The sequence below is a fragment of the Erythrolamprus reginae genome, chromosome 2, assembly GCF_031021105.1.
Source record: "Erythrolamprus reginae isolate rEryReg1 chromosome 2, rEryReg1.hap1, whole genome shotgun sequence".
In the NCBI taxonomy this organism is placed as follows: Eukaryota; Metazoa; Chordata; class Lepidosauria; order Squamata; family Dipsadidae; genus Erythrolamprus; species Erythrolamprus reginae.
The window spans coordinates 235,286,948-235,307,039 of NC_091951.1; the positions used below are offsets into that span (position 1 = coordinate 235,286,948).

Here is a 20,092-nt window from a genome sequence, read left to right on the forward strand (position 1 = left end):
TCTCCTTAGACTCAGAGCGGCTTACAACATGTTAGCAATAGCACTTTTTAACAGAGCCAGCATATTGCCCCCCAAAACTGGGTCCACTTAACAACTATGTTACAAATTTAGCAACTTGAATTATTCATGTAGCAACTGAGACAAGAAAATTTGTAAAGTGGGGAAAACTCCTTTAACAAATGTCTCACTTAGCAACATACATTTTGAGCTCAATTTTGGTTATAAGTTGAAGGCTACCTGGATAGTTTTCTTTCAAATGGTACTCCTTAGCTGTGTACTTCCTCAGGGTTATCTCAGTAGTGCAAACAGCTGTGGAGCCTTCTTGGAACTGTTGAAAGGCTTGTGGTGTAGACTGGAGATGGATGAAGCCCTATCCTTCCCTCTCTGCCCACTGACTAGTTTGGAAAAGGGGTCAAAGGCTGTCAAAATTGAACAGTCCTCTCACAACAGATGAGAAGGGATACAACATCATCTATCTCCAGACACAACGCTGTTCCAAGAAGGCTCCGCACCCATTTGCACTAACTAAGTTGACTCTGAGGACACAGATAAACTTTGAACTGTTCTCTAAAAAGGATGCAAATGGCCACCTGTCTGCAAGGGGTATAAATCCTTCCATTCTCCGCCATCCAGTCAGAGCTGGAGAAGCTTCTTGGATCAGAAGCGAAATGCCTTCAAAGAAAAACCAGAAAGTCTAATTGCCTCTTGAAAAAAGTACCTTTGGGACAACCCTTACTTATGGGACCGTCTTCTGCCTCACATGTCCCAGTGACCAATTAGGTCGCACAGAGTCGGCCTTCTCCAGGTCTCATTGGCCAAGCAATGCTGACTGGCAGGACCACGGGGAAGAGCCTTCTCTGTTGTAGCTCTAGTCCCCTGGAACCAACTCCCCCCAGAGATTTCTACCGCCTCACTCTCCTCGCCTTCCAAAATGTATTGAAAATACACTTATGCTGACAGGCCTGGTGCTCTTGAGTGATAGTTCTTCACTCCAGTAGTATGAATGTATAATGACTGTATGCTGTAATATTGGGTTTTAATTTTTATATGTTTTTATTCTATTATTGACAGTCTGAAAATGGGTGAACAGTAGGGCAGTAGGGAAAGCGAGTAGAATGCTTGGCTGCATAGCTAGAGGTATAACAAGCAGGAAGATGGAGATTGTGCTCCCGCTGTACAGAGCGCTGGTGAGACCACATTTGGAATACTGTGCTCAGTTCTGGAGACCTCACCTACAAAAAGATATTGACAAAATTGAACGGGTCCAAAGACGGGCTACAAAAATGGTGGAAGGTCTTAAGCTTAAAACCTATCAGGAAAGTCTTTATGAACTCAATCTGTATAGTTTGGAGGACAGAAGGGAAAGCAGGGACATGATAGAAACATTTAAATATGTTAAAGGGTTAAATAAGGTTCAGGAGAGAAGTGTTTTAATAGGAAAGTGAACACAAGAACAAGGGGACACAATCTGAGGTTTCTTGAGGGAAAGGTCAGAAGCAACCTGGGAAAATATACTGCTCAAAAAAAATAAAGGGAACACTCAAATAACACATCCTAGATTTGAATGAATGAAATATTCTCATTGAATATTTTGTTCTGTACAAAGTTGAATGTGCACAACAGCATGTGAAATTGATTGTCAATCAGTGTTGCTTCCTAAGTGGTCAGTTTGATTTCACAGAAGTTTGATTTACTTGGAGTTATATTGTGTTGTTTAAATGTTCCCTTAATTTTTTTGAGCAGTGTATTATTTTACTGAAAGAATAGTAGATGCTTGGAACAAACTTCCAGCAGATGTGGTTGGTAAATCCACAGTGAGTGAATTTAAACATGCTTGGGATAAATATCCATCCATCCTAAGATTAAATGCAGGAAATAGTATAAGGGCACACTAGATGGACCATGAGGTCTTTTCCTGCTGTCAATCTTCTATGTTTCTATGTTTCAAACAAACAAACCCTGACATGAATGATTAAGAATCCTCATAGACCAGAGGTCTCCAAACTTGACAACTTTAAGCCTTTAATACTTGTGGACTTCAACTCCCAGAATTCTTCAACTGGCTGGAGTCGAAGTCCACAAGTCTTAAAGTTGCCAAGTTTGAAGACCTGTGCCATTAGACGCTCCCGGTTTTCCCTCCAGCCATTCTCCCCAAACACCTCAGACCTCCGTTACGCCCAACGCGCGCTACTACAGCTCCTCCGCGCGGGTTTCGGCCGGGCGCCTGGAGGGGAGGGGGCGTGGCCGTCTGGGTGGCGGTGGGGGAGGGGCGGCTTTCTCGTTGCTCTCCGCCGCCGTCCCCTCAGACGGCTGCTCCGGCGCGAGAGTCTTCGCAGCCGCCTTCCCCCGTTCCTCTGGGATCTCGCAGCATGACCGCTCTGTGGCTCTCGCTGGCGGCCCTCGGCTGGGCTCTCCTGGCGTCGAGGGGCGCGACGAGTTCGGCTTGCGCTCCGTGCAAGCCGGACCTCTGCGCGCCCGTGCAGTGTGCCGTGCCGGAGCTGACGGCCCGCGACGAGTGCGGCTGCTGCGAGCGTTGCCTGGGCGAGGAGGGGGCCCGCTGTGGCGGGACGCGGGGCGCTCGATGCGGCCCGGGCTTGGTGTGCGTCAGCCAACGCCAGGCAGCGGAAGCGCCCGAAACCGACGCCGATGAGGGAACCGGCCATTGCGTCTGCAAGGAGGACGGCGCCGTCTGCGGGTCCGACGGCCGGTCCTACGCGAGCGTGTGCGCTCTGCACCTGCACAGCTGGCGCGCGGTCCTCGACGGCGGCGAGCGCGTCCGGAAGGCTCACGACGGCGAGTGCAAACTTGGTGAGCCGCGCGGCGCGGAGGGGTTGAGGTGGGCTGGGCTGGAAGCCGAGAGCGGTCGGCACACGAGACCCGCGGGTTTTTTCCTCCTTTCTCTCGTTCCCCACTTTCCAAATCTTGCCTTCTTTTGGCCTTTTATTCATTATTTATTTATTATTTCGATTTCTCTTCTCTTGTCTTCTAACGTTACTTTTTATCCTTGCTTATCTAATGTTTTATTTATACAAATTGCCAGCCTATAATTGTTTGATAGGTACACAAATAAAATAAAATAGATTTCTATGCCGCCCTTCGGCTGAGACTCAGGGCAGCTTACAGCAAGTAATGCACACATGATAGAAAGTACAACTAAAAACCATCATCGTTAAAAACCCAACCAAACAGATTCAGGCATCATGCATCAGACATTCATTCATCTCTTTTACTTAGAGAGAAAAATGCGTGTTGGTCTAAATTGGAACAAGGAGTCATTCTCCCACGCACCTCTACTCATACAAAACACACACAAGCAATCAAGGTAAAAACTTGAAAAGTTTTGGTTTTTTTTGGGGGGGGGGTTTACAGTAAGGGAGATGTTTGCATCTCTGGCACTAGTCTTAGGCACTATTTTAAGACCTTACAAACAATTGTATATATTTAGGCAGGGGTCCTCAAGCCAGCATTGCTGGCTGGAGAATTCTGGGAGTTGAAGTCCACAAGTCTTAAACTTGCCAAGTTTGAAGAGCTCTGTATTGAAGAGACTGCAACTATAGTATAGCTCTTGAGTGTGTGTGTGTGTGTGTGTGTGTGTAGCAATAGCATTTAAACTCATATACTGCTTCATAGTGCTTTTACAGCCCTCTCTAAGTGGTTTACAAAATCAGCCTCTTGCCCCCAACAATCTGGGTCCACATTTTACCCACCTCGGAGGAAGCAGTTAGCTGAAGTAGCCTGCAGTGCTGCACTCTAACCACTGGGACACTCCAGCTCATTATACACATACACACAGAGAGAGAGAGAAGGGGGAGACATACATAATTATGGTCTTTCATTCAGGTAAAGTAACAGTTTGCAAATTACAGACAATAAATGAAATACAATGGGGAAAAGAAATCAAGGAGAATTCTAAAAGCAGGTCATTCAACTTCTTAGGAAATGCTTATTCTGACAATTGTTCTTACTTACATGCTAGTCCAATGTTGCCTACGGTTCCTTGTACCTTTCCCCGGCATAATATATGGTCTCTTCAAAAGGAGTAGCATCCAGTCTGTTTAGGGAAGGAAATATCAATGAATTCAAGTTGGGGAATTTAGAATTTGGACTATTAAGTGGTCCATGAACATCAGCACAAACCTCATAAGGGTATTTATACTCCCAAAACCTGAATGCAGGCACACGTGTAATCCTGAATTGCCTGGTTTCACACAATACTTAAAATTTAGTTAAATTTAATTATGTTCTGGGTTCATAAAATGTGGTTATGCGCTTCCACAACTGGTTCAGCCACACATTTGCGTTCCACAGGCACTACATTACACTAACTCAGAATTCACCTTCTTATACCACTGCAACATCTAGGCACAAACTTTTCCTAACAACTTTCTATAAACACAGCCAGACTGGGTATTACAGAAAGAGTGTTCCATTCACCCAAACTAAGTAGCCTGGGATTTTATGCGACACGTTGGGGTTGGATTAAAAAGACCTAGATTCACATCCCCTTCCACCTTCCACAGGTCAGTAGATGGCCGTCAGCCAACTGATTCTCTTTAAACTTAACTCACATATTTGTCCCCATAATTAAAAAAAAGTGGGAAAGGAAGAAGGGGGGAAGATTGTGTGTAATGGGCATAGAGAGAGGGGGGGAGAACTACCACCAAGGTCAGACAAGTGGAGGCTGAACCTGGGCCAGGAGACTAATTTGAGGAAACATCTCAGATAACCCACCCACCTCTCTAATTCACAGGAAGGTAAACTGAGATAGCAGGGAGAACATTTAGACTTGCAAGATACTGTTCCAATAATAGTAGTTTCAGACATGTGGCATTGAATCCTTCATCTAGTCTATCTTATAAAGCTGGCATGTGTGTGCTATTCCAACAAATATCATAAATAATTGTTTAAATGGGGCTCCTGTTGCCAGTTATTGTGTTATTACATGCATCCTCTCAGCTGTCTATTTAGATGGTAATAAAAGTACGGGCAAAGGAGAGGGGAACACATTTCTCTGTTAGTAAGTACTTCATTATATCTTAACCCAAGGGCACTAATTTACACACATATAATCAGTGGGGTAACATTTAATGGCCCCCTTTGGGAACCAGGCTGTGCGTAACAGCTGCTTCTCTTTCTATTTGTAATCGGGCTGCTCCTTTTAATTTGGTGTGTGTGTGTGTGTGTGTGCAAATATATAACCATTTCGGGAGAACATTGCATTGCATTTCTTTTCTTTTTTTAGCTTTATTTGTGCAGTGTAACACATTACTGTTTTACAAATTGGTGCCCTTATTTCAAATCTCTCTGGGTGTGATAGACAGGTCCAACTATACAGTATTTTGGATATTCCCTATGCTATTTAATGTAATGCATACCCAACTGGAGGGTTGAAGTCCTGAATACATATGAATAAAGTCACTGTATTCATGATTTGCAGCACTTTCTTCAAACAAAAGGCAAGCTTTTCGCCATCCCGCTGAACTTCATTCAGTCTTGCTTAAGACAGGACTGGGAGAAGTGGGAATCTTTCAAAAGGGCTTGTGTTTCCTATAAGCTGCCCCCTCCCAAAAGCCAGCCAGCATCTTTATAATGTTCTGACTACTGGGGGGGGGGGATGAGACAACAAATCTCTTTTTTGTATCACCAGCAGTGCTTTTCACATCCCTTAATCCACTTGCTGACTCAACCAGTCTGAAATTAGTTTGAAATCTGCTCACTTCACTGCCACTTATGGTTTACAGGTTACATTTCCAAGAGTTCTGTACATACATTTCTGCCAATGAGTAGAATCCCCTTTGATTTTAAAGGAAATTCAAGAAGGAAGGGAAAGGAAAGGAAAGGGAAGTATTGTATGCTGTGAGCCGCCCCGAGTCTTCGGAGAGGGTGGCATACAAATCTAATTAATAATAATAATAATAATAATAATAATAATAATAATAATAATAATAATAGGAAAGGGGGGAGAAAGAGATGGGAGGGAAGGGGGGAAGGAAGGAAGGAAGGATTTTTTTAAAAAATAATCAAAATAATCCAAACAGAAATGAGCAATAAGTCCAAAATATTGTATAAAATGTTTAAGTATTAGAGGCTAGGGTGGTGTGTTAGAACACCTTTTTCCTCTGATGCTTTTATGCTAAAAGCTTTTATGTTTTGCCTTTTTTCAAACTAAACAAAATCTGTTTATAACATTTCCATTTCAACCTTTGCTCTAGTGTAAATATGTATCCATTCTTATCCCTTTTCTTTATTTTTGCTTTTAGTTTGTTTTACCTAATTAATATAAAGATAAAATCAGGGGGGGGGGGGGCAGAATGAAATGTTTTACCAGTTGTAGCTTAAGTAAAAGTAAAATATTACCAAGTAATCTTATTTATTCAATTTTTATCCTTCCTTTTTAAACAACTTGCCCTTTATTGTTTCTGTTTACAGAACAATAAACACAATCACAATAACCCAATCAGATCTTCTAACCAGAGATTTTGGGTAGACTAAGTAGACTAACAAGAGTCATTATTTTGGGAATATACTGTTTCTGCCCACTTTCTTTAAGAAGTTGAGTCTCATGTTCATCTTCCCACAAATAAGGCAGGTTATTTAACAAATAACAATGGGAAGAGAAGTCAAGAATTTGCTTCAGAGTAATGAAGGAGATATTCAGGAAACATTCATTCATTCATTCATTCATTCATTCACTCACTCACTCACTCACTCACTCACTCACTCACTCACTCACTCACTTACTTACTTACTTACTGGATTTATATGCCGCCCCCTCTCCGAGGGCTCGGGGGAGGCTTACAACATACAAAAGGAAGCAATGAAATACAAAGGCTAAATCCAATTAATTAAAAAAACTAGGTAAATTAACCCAATTTTGTTAAAAAAAATCAATCATACCCATTCAGACAACAATCACACATAACATTCGTCAGCCAGGGGCTTAGGACCTAATCACCCCAAGCCTGGCGGCATAGATGAGTCTTAAGGCTCTTGCGGAAGGAGAAGAGAGTGGGGGCAGTGCGGATCTCTGGGGAGGAGCTGATTCCAGAGTGCCGGGGCCCCCACAGAGAAGGCTCTTTCCCTAGGCCCCGCCAACCGACATTGTCTAGTTCAGTGTTTCCCAACCTTGGCAACTTGAAGATATCTGGACTTCAACTCCCAGAAGTCCCCAGCCAGCATTCGCTGGCTGGGGAATTCTGGGAGTTGAAGTCCAAATATCTTCAAGTTGCCAAGGTTGGGAAACACTGGTCTAGTTGACGGGACCTGGAGAAGGCCGACTCTGTGGGACCAAACCGGTTGGGCAAAAGAGAACGGGACATTTTTAAAGTCCGGAACAAGTTATAACATTCAGAACAAGCTCAGGCATATGTTTCCTTTATTCAAGGATCCAGAACACAGGTGTCAAACCCATGGCATCACGTGACATTTCACATTTTTCACATTCATGGAGCTGGGGTGGGCGTGGCACCTGGTCCATGGGCCGCCAGTTTGACACTCCTGATCTAGATGAAGGAGAGGAAGGATACTGCAATCAGACTTACAAGAGTCTGTTATTGCAGCCAATCTCAGAGAGGGGCGGCATACAAATTGAATGAATGAATGAATGAATGAATGAATGAATGAATGAATGAATAAAGTTTTGTTTTGTTTTATTTATTTATTTATTTATTTATTTATTTTTGTATGGCCCTGAGATGGGCTGCTAGGGTGTCTAAGGTAGTTTTAACCTTCCTGTGGAGCTGTTTTCCTGGTCTGAGTTATTTAGTGGGGATGGCACATCCTTGCCTCATTCATGGCAGAGAAACAGAATAAAAAGCACAGCTCCCTTGATGCCAATCCTCTCATCCCATGGAGAAACCAGATACAAAAGGAGGAATTCTACACCCCACTTCTTTTTTTTCTCTGTTCCTGCTTTGAACAAAATCTCTGCTCTGCTTCACAGCCATGGAACAATATCAATTAGAACAGTAGTGGATACTAAAACTCATTGCTACTGGTTCATGCACGCACGCAATGCTTCTACGCACGCACAGAAGTGTCCCGGGCATGTGGGCGGAGCTTCCTGCCATCGGTGATACCGGTTCACAGAACTGGGTCAAACCAGGAGCAACCCACAGCTGGGTTAGAAGTGTGGTTTCTATTTCCTTAAGATGGCTCAATTTTCTACTGGAACTTGCAGAACCTATGTATTAGTGCTGTTTCGCAGAAAAACTCAAAAACAGTTTTAAGCTAAATCTAACTCTCATGGTGTTAGTGAGCTGGGTCAGTTGATCCCTTTTTAATGTTTCCATAGTACATGAACAATATATTGTCTGCTTCTCTTCTAAAGAGCATTGTTGTAGGGACTGCAAAAAATCTGTACCACCAGTAGCAAAGAGACAAAGAAAATGAACTCTTTGTAATTATATAATTATTATCTGATATTTCTACATTATTGGGATTTCATTCTACCTGGCTTCTGGCTCATACACATCTGCCTTAAGAGAGACTTGCCCTTCTGTTTTACACAATGTATAAAAACTGTCAAAGGCAGAACGGAAACTCTGGTCTATGTTGCTTTCAGAGGAAGATCTCAGTTCACATAAGGATCTTTACAAATATACTGTGATCTGAATGAAGTCTGTATCTTACATAAAAACATATTCCCCCAGTAAAGATTAGTGGCATCTTCTAAGCCAGTCAATGTCAAGGCAATAACACAGCTATGCAGATTGATTGATTGATTGATTTGATTTTTATGCCACCCTTCTCCTTAGATTACTGTTATAGCAGGACAGGAAAGGCTAGGGTTGCTGTAGGATAGGGGTGTAAAACTTGATTTCAATGAGGGTTGTGTTGGAGGGTCGGGAGGATGTGGCAAGCTCAACGTCATTTGTGTTGGGAGCCCCCTGTGATGGCCAAGTGCTAAGGCGGGACTTCCCTCAGACCCACCCTCCCTCTCATTATAATCTCTTCTCGCTGAGAAGCCCCCTGGCTGTTTCAAAAGGCGACAGCCGGGCGGCGGGGCTTCTTGGCGGCCACCCGAACCCGAACTTTTGTAGAACTTCCGGGTTCGGCGTTTGGGCGGCGGGTTCATAAGACAGAAAAAGTTCAGAAGAAGAGGCAAAAAATTTCCGAACCCCGGGTTCGTATCTCGGATTGTTCGTATGGCGAGGGGTTCGTATCATGAGGTACCATTGTACTACAAGATGGTTTTATCCATCTGCCAAAACCCATTCTTCACTCTTCTTTTCAGGATTAGGGTTAGCTCTGAATCCAGAAGGAATATAGGCAGAGATGGGTTTCAGCAGGTCTCTGACCAGTTCTGAAGAACCGGTAGTGGAAATTTTGAGTAGCCTCGCCCCCATCTATTCTCTGCCTCCTGAGTCCCAACTGATTGGGAGGAAATTGGGATTTTGCCGTAACCTTCCCCTGGAGTGGGGTGGGAATGGAGATTTTACAGTATCCTTCCCCTGCCACCAAGCCAAGGCCACAGAACCGGTAGTAAAAAAAATTGAATCCCATATATAAGATTCACATTTTGGCAGCCAGATGTTTTTCAGAATAGCTCAAATAATGGGTGTTTGCTGCAATGGCAAAAGCAAGTGAACAAAGTCGGAATCATAATAATACAAACAAAAGGCAAAATCATCAAGAATTCTTGTTTCCCCCTCTTTTCCTTTTTTCTCAAGGATAGTTCCCTCGAGATGTCTTCAGCTATGTGTATACAGAGAGAGAATTAGGGTTGCCTTCATAAATAGGAATTGTAGGAATTGTAATCCATTTGCTGCTGCTTTGTGCTGAGTCCGCATTTGCTTTCAAACATACTGTCCCTCCTGGTGCGGTCCAGTGCACCAGTAGCGGCAGCCCACTGGTGACATCATGAAGACGTCACTGCCCCACACCCCACCTCACAGACTGACTTGAGTCCTTGCCGTAGTGCAGCTTTCCCATTGTTCTCATTCTGCTCCTCAGACAGCTCAGGTCCACCGATTCCCTCCCTTCCCTGCTGAGAGGTGAATACAGTGTTCCCTCGATTTTCACAGGGGATGCGTTCCGAGACCGCCCGCAAAAGTCGAATTTCCGCGAAGTAGAGATGCAGAAGTAAATACACTATTTTTGGCTATGAACAGTATCCCAAGCCTTCCCTTAACACTTTAAACCCCTAAATTACAATTTCCCATTCCCTTAGCAACCATTTAGATTATTACTCACCTTGTTTATTTATTAAAGTTTATTTTAAAAAATGTTTTTTAAAGGCAGATAAAAGTTTGGCAATGACATATGATGTCATCGGGCGGGAAAAACCGCGGTATAGGGGGGGAAACCGCAAAGTATTTTTTAATTAATATTTTTGAAAAACCGTGGTATAGATGTTTCGCGAAGTTTGAACCCGCGAAAATCGAGGGAACACTGTATAGAGAACAGCTCTCTCTCAGCCACCTCCTCCCAGCCTTGGGCTGTCCCATTAAAGTTGGGAAAGCTGTGGGAGGAGCTGGAGCAGCATGACATCTCCACAGGGGCTGGCCTGGAGCCCACCGCAAGTGAGCCTGGGGTCTTCTCCTACCCTGGGCTCATTAAAGGCAGGGGAGGGGTGAGAGGAGCCAGATGAGAGAGAAGCTTGGGAGCAGCCAGAGAAGTGGGGGACATTGCCCACTCACTAACGCAGCCCCCCACAGCAGGAGCAGCAATGAATGAATGAATGAATCAATCAATCAATCAATCAATCAATCTCCGTTCTCTCCCCAGGCATCTCGCACATTTGGACTCTTCTTGGGCTGCCTAGGCGGGGAGGAACAAACGGCAGGAGCTACCTCCATTCCGTCTACCTCAGCATCCCGAGAAGCTATGAATGCTGGGCTGGCCATTCCCACCTAGTCACATGACAGGCCACACCCACAAAATAAGCCACGCCCACAGAGTGGTAGTAAAAAAAATTAGGAACCCGCCCCAATACACACCCAGTGCTAGATGACAAGCAATGGTTTCCTCAACTTGGAAATTAATAATTAATTAATTAATAATTTCAAACATTATCAATATTATTTGTATGAACCTGTCCATATCTGAACCTTTGTTAATTATCTTTTATAAGTTTTGTATTTTTTAATTACAAAATACAAAATAAACATTCATCAGCAGTGTGTCGTATGGTTACAACTCTTTTTTTGTGGCATCCTCTTTTAATATCTTATCTTCATTTATCTTAGTCTCATTATACATTTTTATTCTCATTTCTTATCATCTATCCAGTTTTGTTTCATCTTTATTTTAATATATAAATGTTATATTTAGCATTTACATAAAGAGCAGCTTAATAGTACAGTGGTACCTCATGATACGAACTTAATTGGTTCCAGGAGGAGGTTCGTAAGGTGAAATGTCCATAAGACGAAACAATGTTTCCCATAGGAATCAATGTAAAAGCAAACTTTAGAAGGGAGGCGAACAGAGGGCAGGGAGGAGCAGCTAAAGGGGATGGGTGGAAGAAGCAAGGCTAGGCTAAAGGGTGAGTGGGAAGGAAGAAAGGCAAGGGGGCGCCCCTCCCTTTTCTTTCTTCAAAAGACACCCTTTCAGTGCCTCTGCAAGCACGCTGTTCTCCTACTTTTTTAAATGCAAACTCTTTCCCCCTCCAAGCCGCCCCGCCCTTTTCTTTCTTCAAAAAAGGGGGAAAAAAGAAACCCCTTCATCCCAGCAGCAGCGGCCTGGGTTCGTAAGGTGAAAATAGTTTGGAAGAAGAGGCAAAAATATCTTAAACACTGGGTTCGTATCTCGAAAAGTTTGTTAGAAGAGGCGTTCATAAGATGAGGTACCACTGTATTATGGTCTCACTGTGATGCAATATTAATACAGCTTAAATTAGTATCTCCTCTATTTCCTAGCACAAATTTGAAGGGAGCGGAGAACTACTCAACAGAACAATGCTAGTAAATGCAAACACCTTTCTATGATTTTACTGCAGGGTGAGATTGATGGCATGCCATCAAAGCAGAGCAAACCCTCGGGACAGTTTTATATTTATATGCTATGTTTTGGATTTGATTAGAAGATTTAACAAGTGCAAGAGCATAAACACAGCACTTGTCGGAGACTCATTAGAGCAGCCACACCTGTATCCAGGATGGAACAGGTGTGCAGGCGTCAGGGACCATTCGTCATATACTGAATCCTCCCTAGCAAATAAATTGGACTATCAGCCTGTAGCTTAAAGCAGCAGTCACCAACTAGTGGTCCGCGAGGAAATTTTGGTGGTCCTCAGAAAAATTATTTGCATTTTTTATATTGCACTAAATCAAGGGTCCTCAAACTATGCCCCCTGGGCCGGATGTGTGCATTGAACACCTGTGTTGTTGCAGAGAGTCTCTCCCTTCGAGGTCTTTTTGTGTAGGCTGGAGGAGGGCAGAAATTCCGACTTGGGGTCTACTTCAGCCTCCTGGTACGGGGCTTTGGGTGAAGGCTGGAGGGAAGTGCCACTGGTGGCAAAGAACCAAAGGGCCTCGTTCCAGTGGGACTGCCTCATGGCCTGGAACTGGCTGACCATCTAAGCTTGCTGAGCCTCCAGGTGCCACTACTTGGCCTTGCACTCCCGCAGGTCTTCCCTCTGCTCGGGAAGCCTATGCTCGTAGTCCTCAGTGAAGTGCTTCTGTTGAGCCTTCTTCTCAGTCAGATCCAATTTGAACTGAGCCAGATGTTTTGCCAACTCTTTCTTGTGGTGGCTGCTTAGCTCCAACAACTGCATCCTGTTGGGACCCTAAGGAGCCCGGTGGGCAGGCAAAGAGTGGAAGGGGAGGGGTGAGTGAAGGCCGTCAAGGCACCCCTTGATGTGAGTGACATAAAGTTGGCCACACCCACCCAGTCACATGACCACCTAGCCACACCCACCCAATCACTCATTAAGCAGGTCATATTAGTGGTCCATGGGATTTAAAATTATGGATTTAGTGGTGCCTGAGGCCCAAAAGGTTAAGGACCTCTGACTTATAGCACTGAAGAAACTTTATCTTTTTTTTTAAATTAGTCATAATCCTGACAAGAAGCCTGTGAAGGAAGCATAAATCAACAATGGTGTAATAATGGGGATACTGAGACTGGGGAAAAAGGAAGATTAAGCAAAGAGTGACTTTTCTGTGAGGATCAAAACAGGTGGGGAGTGAAATCCTGAAGGAGAAAAGAGAAAGGGAGGGGACAAAATGCTTTTCATCTGTTTCCTTTGTCTGCCTTGGGATGGAGGGCAAATTTGACCCTCGCTTTCTTATTTAAACGCAGTACAAAATTAGTTAAGTGTGTGATTATGCTTATACTGTACAATGCTTGGTTTGTAGGTATATCCAAGCATGAGCATTTGAGAGTTATGACATTAGCATACTTGAAATTATATCCTTGAGGTCTCATCCCTTCCTTTTTCTGAATATTGTAGTTGAATTTTCTTCTAGTAACTTGGAATGTTATGGCTGTCAAAAAGTATCACTGTTCATATAGCATTTACATAATCCTTCTGGGATGTAAAAGTTCCTATTCCAAGTTCATTTAAACTTAGCCAGTTTTAAAATATTCAATCGAAAGTCGCTTCTTCCTTCCTTCTAGTATTCTAAGAGACATTTTTAATGGGGGCCTGTAAAAATCTATAATGTGTTAATAGGGAGGCTTGGTTGTGAGAGGTACACACACACACACACACACACACACACACACAAACACACACACTTGACACCCATACAGTTCTATTGTCCAAAGTAGCCTTGATGACACTAGATCAGTGGTGGGTTGCTGCCGCTTCGGACCAGGAAATTTGGCTTTCGCGCATGCACAGAGGTTCATTTCCCCGACGTGACAGAGGACACAAAATGCATACTTCCAACGCGCTGCGAACCAGTACGATATGTAACTGGAACCCACCCCTGCTCTAGATCTGATAGATTACAATTGCTCATTAAAGAATATGAATATTGTAGCTTTACACATCTGGAAAGTTCAACGAATAGCATAGCTCCTGTAGATCAGAATGTAAAAGAAACAGGTTTACAAAGATATATCTTAGAACAGTGATGGCGAACCTTTTTTTCCTTGAGTGCCAAATGAAATGAGCGTGTGCTATCGTGCATGAGTGCCCATACCCATAAATCAATCCCTGGGGAGGGTGAAAACAGCCCCCCCCCATCTGTAGGCCAGAAATGACCTGTTTCCCAACTTCTGGTGGGCCCAGTAGGCTCGTGTTTTGCCCTCGCCAGGCTCCAAAGGCTTCCCTGGAGCTGGGGGAAGGTAAAAACGCCTCCCCCATCACTCTGGAGGCTCTCTGGAAGCCAAAAATGCCCTCACATAGCCTCTGTACGAGCCAAAAATAAGTTGGCTGGCACACACATGGACATTGGAGCTGAGCTAGGGCAATGGCTTGTGTGCCAGCAGATATGGCTCCGCGTGCCACCTGTGGCACTTGTGCCATAGGTTCGCCATCACTATCTTAGAAGAATGAATGATCACTTGCAGCAATTCTAATCAACAATTTAGTGCGGTGATTCCCAAAGCTGTTTATCAGAAAATCCTACTGAACTTCAGTGACTGTCCTAGGTTCTTTTCTTTAGAACCTTGTTAATTTTTAACATTGCTGAATGAATGATCACAACTTGAGGATGTTATTGTATAATAATAGCAACATCATTGAATGATATTTTCATCTTATCATTAGAGTCTTACTTTGGGAGATTTTAAAAAAATATCTCTTAGGGCACATGGCAATCCTTATGTCAATTTAAATGTCCCTGTTGTGATGGTTAATGAATCTGTGTCATTACCCAGAGAAAAAGCACTTTTACCCAATTTTGGGTAATTTACAGGTTTGGGAAGCACCAATTTAATAGGCTTTTCTTTCTTCTATGCACATTCTTGTTCCCATGAGTATTTTCAAAGCTTCCCCCCCCCTTGAGAACATGTATATGCAAATGTCAAAAATTTTATTGTCCAAGCTTTTTCCTCATGCTCCATTCATCTTGAAACCTGATGTAGTGTGAAATGAACATATTAATATGTAACGTATGTTTCACATGTTAGATACGTCTTTACAGGAATTAGACAAGCAATGAAATTGTTCTCTAATGATTTATGAGCTTCTTGCTGATACATATACTGTATTTTTTTTCTCGTAGTATGAACTATTTCTATAATAGCACAGATACCGGAGCATGGTGTGGTTACCAGTCTCTCTTTTGAAATCCTAAACATTAGTCTGGTGAAGATGAGCATCCGTTTATTTATTTATATCTACTAAAGGAGCTCAGCTATATTTACATTCTGATGGTGACCATAGCTAGTAATACGATATGCAGTGTCTAAAGTACAAAAATAGAGAAGCGGAAATTATAAAGAGAAAATGTCAGCATCTATGCAGAGCCACAACTGAATGATGAAATGATAGCTCACTGTAGAATTATGATTCAGTAAGCAAGTACAGTGGTACCTCATGATACGAACTTAATTGGTTCCAGGAGGAGGTTCATAAGGTGAAAAGTTCGTAAGACGAAACAATGTTTCCCATAGGAATCAATGTAAAAGCAAATAATGCGTGCAAATCCTTCAGGAAAATCCCAAACTTTAGAAGGGAGGCGAACAGAGGGCAGGGAGGAACAGCTAAAGGGGGCGGGTGGAAGAAGCAAGGCTAGGCTAAAGGGTGAGTGGGAAGGAAGAAAGGCAAGGGGGCGCCCCTCCCTTTTCTTTCTTCAAAAGACACCCTTTCAGTGCCTCTGCAAGCACGCTGTTCTCCTACTTTTTAAAATGCAAACTCTTTCCCCCTCCAAGCCGCCCCTCCCTTTTCTTTCTTCAAAAAAGGGGAAAAAAAGAAACCCCTTCATCCCAGCAGCAGCGGCTTGAGTTCGTAAGGTGAAAATAGTTCGGAAGAAGAGGCAAAAAAATCTTAAACACCGGGTTCGTATCTCAAAAAGTTCGTTAGAAGAGGCGTTCGTAAGATGAGGTACCACTGTACATGGATCAAGAAATAAGTTCTGTTTCAAACCCAGAAAAAAACATATCACGATCGAAAAGTTTTTCTGAATGATTCCAAATGGGGGCTTGAAACAAAATCTGGAGCATTGTAGGTAGTCCTGATTTGCACAATATCTTTTGTACAAAAATCAAATGTACAAGTAGAGATTAGACTAAATTTGGCTCAATAGCAGTAACTATGAGAGGGACCTTAGCGCCCTAGTAGACAATCACGTAAATATTAGTTAGGAGCCAAAAAGCCAATGCAATCTTAGGTTGCTTTAACAGACAGAAATAATCAAGATCATGTGAAGTACAGTATTAGCACCACTTTATAAAGCCTTAATAAGAGATAGAGGCTATGGAAAGAGTGCAGAAAAGCAATAAAGAGCAATGTTTCAATATTTGAGAGGTATTTTCCGAAGCACCATAAGGCAACCAAAATGATTAGGGGACTCGAAACCAAGACTTACAAAGAGAGATTGAGAGAACTGGGCATGGACAGCCTAGAAAAAAGAAGGTCTAGAGGGGACATGATAGCAGTTTACAGATACTTGAGGGGTTGCCACGGTGAGGAGGGGGTCTCTTTATTCCCCAGGGCACCAGAGGGCTGGACGAGGAACAATGGTTGGAAGCTGACCAAGGAGAGATTCAACCTGGAAATAAGGAAGAACTTCCTGACGGTCAGAGCGATCAACCAATGGAACTGCCTGCCAGGGGAGGTGGTGAACTCCCCAACTCTGGACACCTTCAAGAGGAGATTGGACTTCCATTTGGCTGGGGTGCTGTAGGGTTTCCTGCTCAGGCAGGGGGTTGGACTCGATGACCTAACAGTCCCTTTCAACTCTATAAATGAATGAATGAATGAATGAATGAATGAATGAATGAATGAATGAATGAATGAATGATGGATGGAAACTCATCAAGGAGAGAAGGAACTTAGAATTAAGGAGAAGCTTCCTAACATTGAGAACAATTAACCAGTAGATCAGCTTGCCTTTAGAGGTTGTGGATTCAATGGCAATAAACAGTATTTTCCAGAAGAATTTCATGTAAAGTTATATTAGATTGTCTTAGCTGAATGTGAAGAGTTTCAGGCTCTTATTCCAAATATTATGGTTCATCACAGCCAGATGTTCAGACCAGATTTGGCATTTTTGTCCACCTATCAAGCCCTTTCCAAGAATCTTGGAAGAATCCAAAGATTCTTGGAAGTCTTGGAAGAATTCAAAGATTCTTGGAAGTCTTGGAAGAGTCCAAAGATTCTTGGAAGTCATATGATCAATGAGTGATCAATGCCTAGAATGCACTCCCTGACTCTGGTTTCTTCCCCAAACCCCAAAAACCTTAACTTTAGATTGTCTACAGTTGCCCTCTTCCCATTTCTAAGAGGTCTGTAAGGGGTGTGCATAAGTGCACTATTGTGCCCACAGTCCCTATTGTCCTATTGTCCTTTTTTATCATTACCTTTTATTTATGCTATGTTTATACAAACTACTATCCTATACATGTTTGACAAATAAATAAATAAATCTGGGATAGACAGATGTCAATGTTAGATGCTGTTAAGGGAATTGTGGCAGGATGTAAGAATATTATTATTGATTAAAATTATTTGCCACCTATTTCGCCGTGGGGCTAGATGGCTTATAACAGTAAAAGCAAAAAGTGTAAACATAAGAATTATGAAACAGTGAAACAAATATTGGAAGTAGAGTAATAACAGGTTAAAAGATAGGTGGGGGGATGTAGAGAATACAGCGTGGAAAGTGGGGTTTGGTAACAGTGTAATAACTACCCCAAAATACATGTTTCAGAAAGCATCTATCAAAATTCTCCAGTAAATGCTCTGTAATTTGGCTTAATCCAATAATTTTTCAATAATTCTTCTGTAAAGTTTGTAAGGCTTTTGCTGCAACAGCTGTACCTATTTTTTTTCTATACCATCTTTGTGAGAGAAGGCAGGAAAATTCTTTCTAGCAATCCAGCAAGAAAAGCTCTTTTAAAAAAGAGAGATGAGATGCCTGACAACTCTTCAGTGAAAAAAATCAAAGCTTTGTCTGGATTAATTTTACAGGGTCTGCTTTTGGTCCCAGGTGTATTCTCTTGCTTTTGAAATTGTTGCATCTCATGCTTTCTACCCGTATCCTGGCTTTGTCATCTGCATTTGCCTGAAAACCTGAAGCTCCTGTAAGCAGTTTTAATGATGACCTAATGAGCAAAAACACATTCGGAGCCAGTGAAAGAAATGAGAACCCTTTTGAAGTATGGAACTTTTTCAACATCTTTGTACATGTGCCACTCCAGGCAATCAGTTCTTGAATTGCAGAGTTATATTCCATAAACACACTTATATGAACTTATTTTTCTATAAAAAGCCTTTGAGCTGAGACAATTATTAGATTATATTAAGTTTAAAACATACTTCTTGATGGAAAACAACAAACCTTTGAAACCAACTATTGTATCACATTTGTCGATTTTTATTGTTAGATAAATTTTAAAAATTCATTTATTTCAATTATTGTTAATAGCATGTAATTTGCAGCATAGAAATGATGAAGTGTGGTATGATTTAATCCATGTCTGAGGATTCTGAATTAAGGAATACAAAAATGGAAATGGAAATTTTTGTATTTTAATCAGGAATTTTCTTAGGCAACTGCTTAAAATTAGAATGCAAAATAATCATTTTGTCACCCCAAAATTAATTCAGGAACAGCTCTAGATATCATAACTTGAACATATATACATACATATATACATACATACATACATACATACATACATACATACATACATACAAAAATAAAATTGATATTTCATAGCTTTTTTTGGATAACTTTAGAGGTTTTGCAAGGCTGTGTAAAATTACTAATTTTTTTATTATTGATTATTGAAAAATTATTGGATTAAGCCAACCAAATTTAATACTGTAAATGATGAATATATTTAAGTTCATCTTTGTAAACTTTTAATATAAAATGTGGACCGTATTAATGTATGAGCAGAGTAATACTTGTTTACCAAGGTTATGCACACATAAATATTTAGATTGAGATTACTCAGCCACACACAGATATACTAACTTGAATTAAAGTTTACTTTGAGAAATAACATATTCAGATAAACAGTCTCAAGTCATACACATAATAAATCAGAATAACAATCCAAATATTACCAAGTACAGAGGTACCTCTACATATGAACTTAATTCATTCCGTGACCAGGTTCGTAAGTAGAAAATTTCATAAGTAGAAGCAATTTTTCCCATAGGGATCAATGTACAAGCAAATAATGCGTGCAAGCTCATTAGGAAAATCCAAACTTTAAGGCTTAAAACAAAAACCAGTGAGTGGACAAAGTGAAGGCTAACTAGAGTGGAGACGGACAGCGAGGAGAAGCAAGGAATGGAGGTCCTAACAAAGGCTAACGCTGCCCCAAATTGATCCCAAAATCACCCCTCCAAAAGCTTCCTACGCTGCCCCAAATTGCTCCCAAAATCACCCCTCCAGACACTTCCTATGCCTTCCCAAATTGCTCCCAAAATCACCCCTCCAAAAGCTTCCTACGCTGCCCCAAATTGCTCCCAAAATCACCCCTCCAGACACTTCCTGTGCCAACCAAAATCGCTCCCAAAATCACTCCTCCAGATGCTTCCTATACCACCCCAAATCGCCTCCAAAATCACCCCTCCAAAGGCTTCCTATGCCGCCCCAAATTGCTCCCAAAACCACCCCTCCAGACGATTTCTATGCCACCCCAAATTGCTTCCAAAATCACCTATGCCACCCCAAATCGAGGTCCTAATGAAGGCAAATGGAGTGAAGAAAGGCAGCAAGGAGAAACGAGGCATTTTGAAAGGAGAGGTGATTTTGGAAGACTTTGGAAGAGATTTGGGGTGGCATAGGAAGCTTTTGGAGGGGTGATTTTGGGAGCAATTTGGGGTAGCATAGGAATGGCATGTGCCCACACCCATAATGCAATAGCCTCCCCTCATGCATCTGCACACAATTCCCCCATTGCCCCCACTTTTCTAAACATCAAGGGGTTGGCCTGTTGGGTTGGTTTTCTCCATCCACAGGCTCTGGAGGCTTTCTAGGCTTTCCAATGGGTGAAAATGGCCTCTCCCCTGCCCTCC

The 20,092-nt window shown here is 42.3% G+C and overlaps 1 protein-coding gene across 1 annotated transcript in view; it reads left to right on the plus strand.

Moving 5' to 3' along the window:
* Positions 1 to 2,275: 2,275 nt before the first annotated feature.
* The window catches only part of IGFBPL1 (insulin like growth factor binding protein like 1), a 46,432-nt gene continuing 28,615 nt past the window's right edge, over positions 2,276 to 20,092 (plus strand). Inside the window, exon 1 of the mRNA XM_070742250.1 lies at positions 2,276 to 2,808. Coding sequence (XP_070598351.1) covers positions 2,370 to 2,808 — 439 coding nt within the window. The 5' untranslated portion in view covers positions 2,276 to 2,369. The remainder of the gene's footprint in view (positions 2,809 to 20,092) is intronic.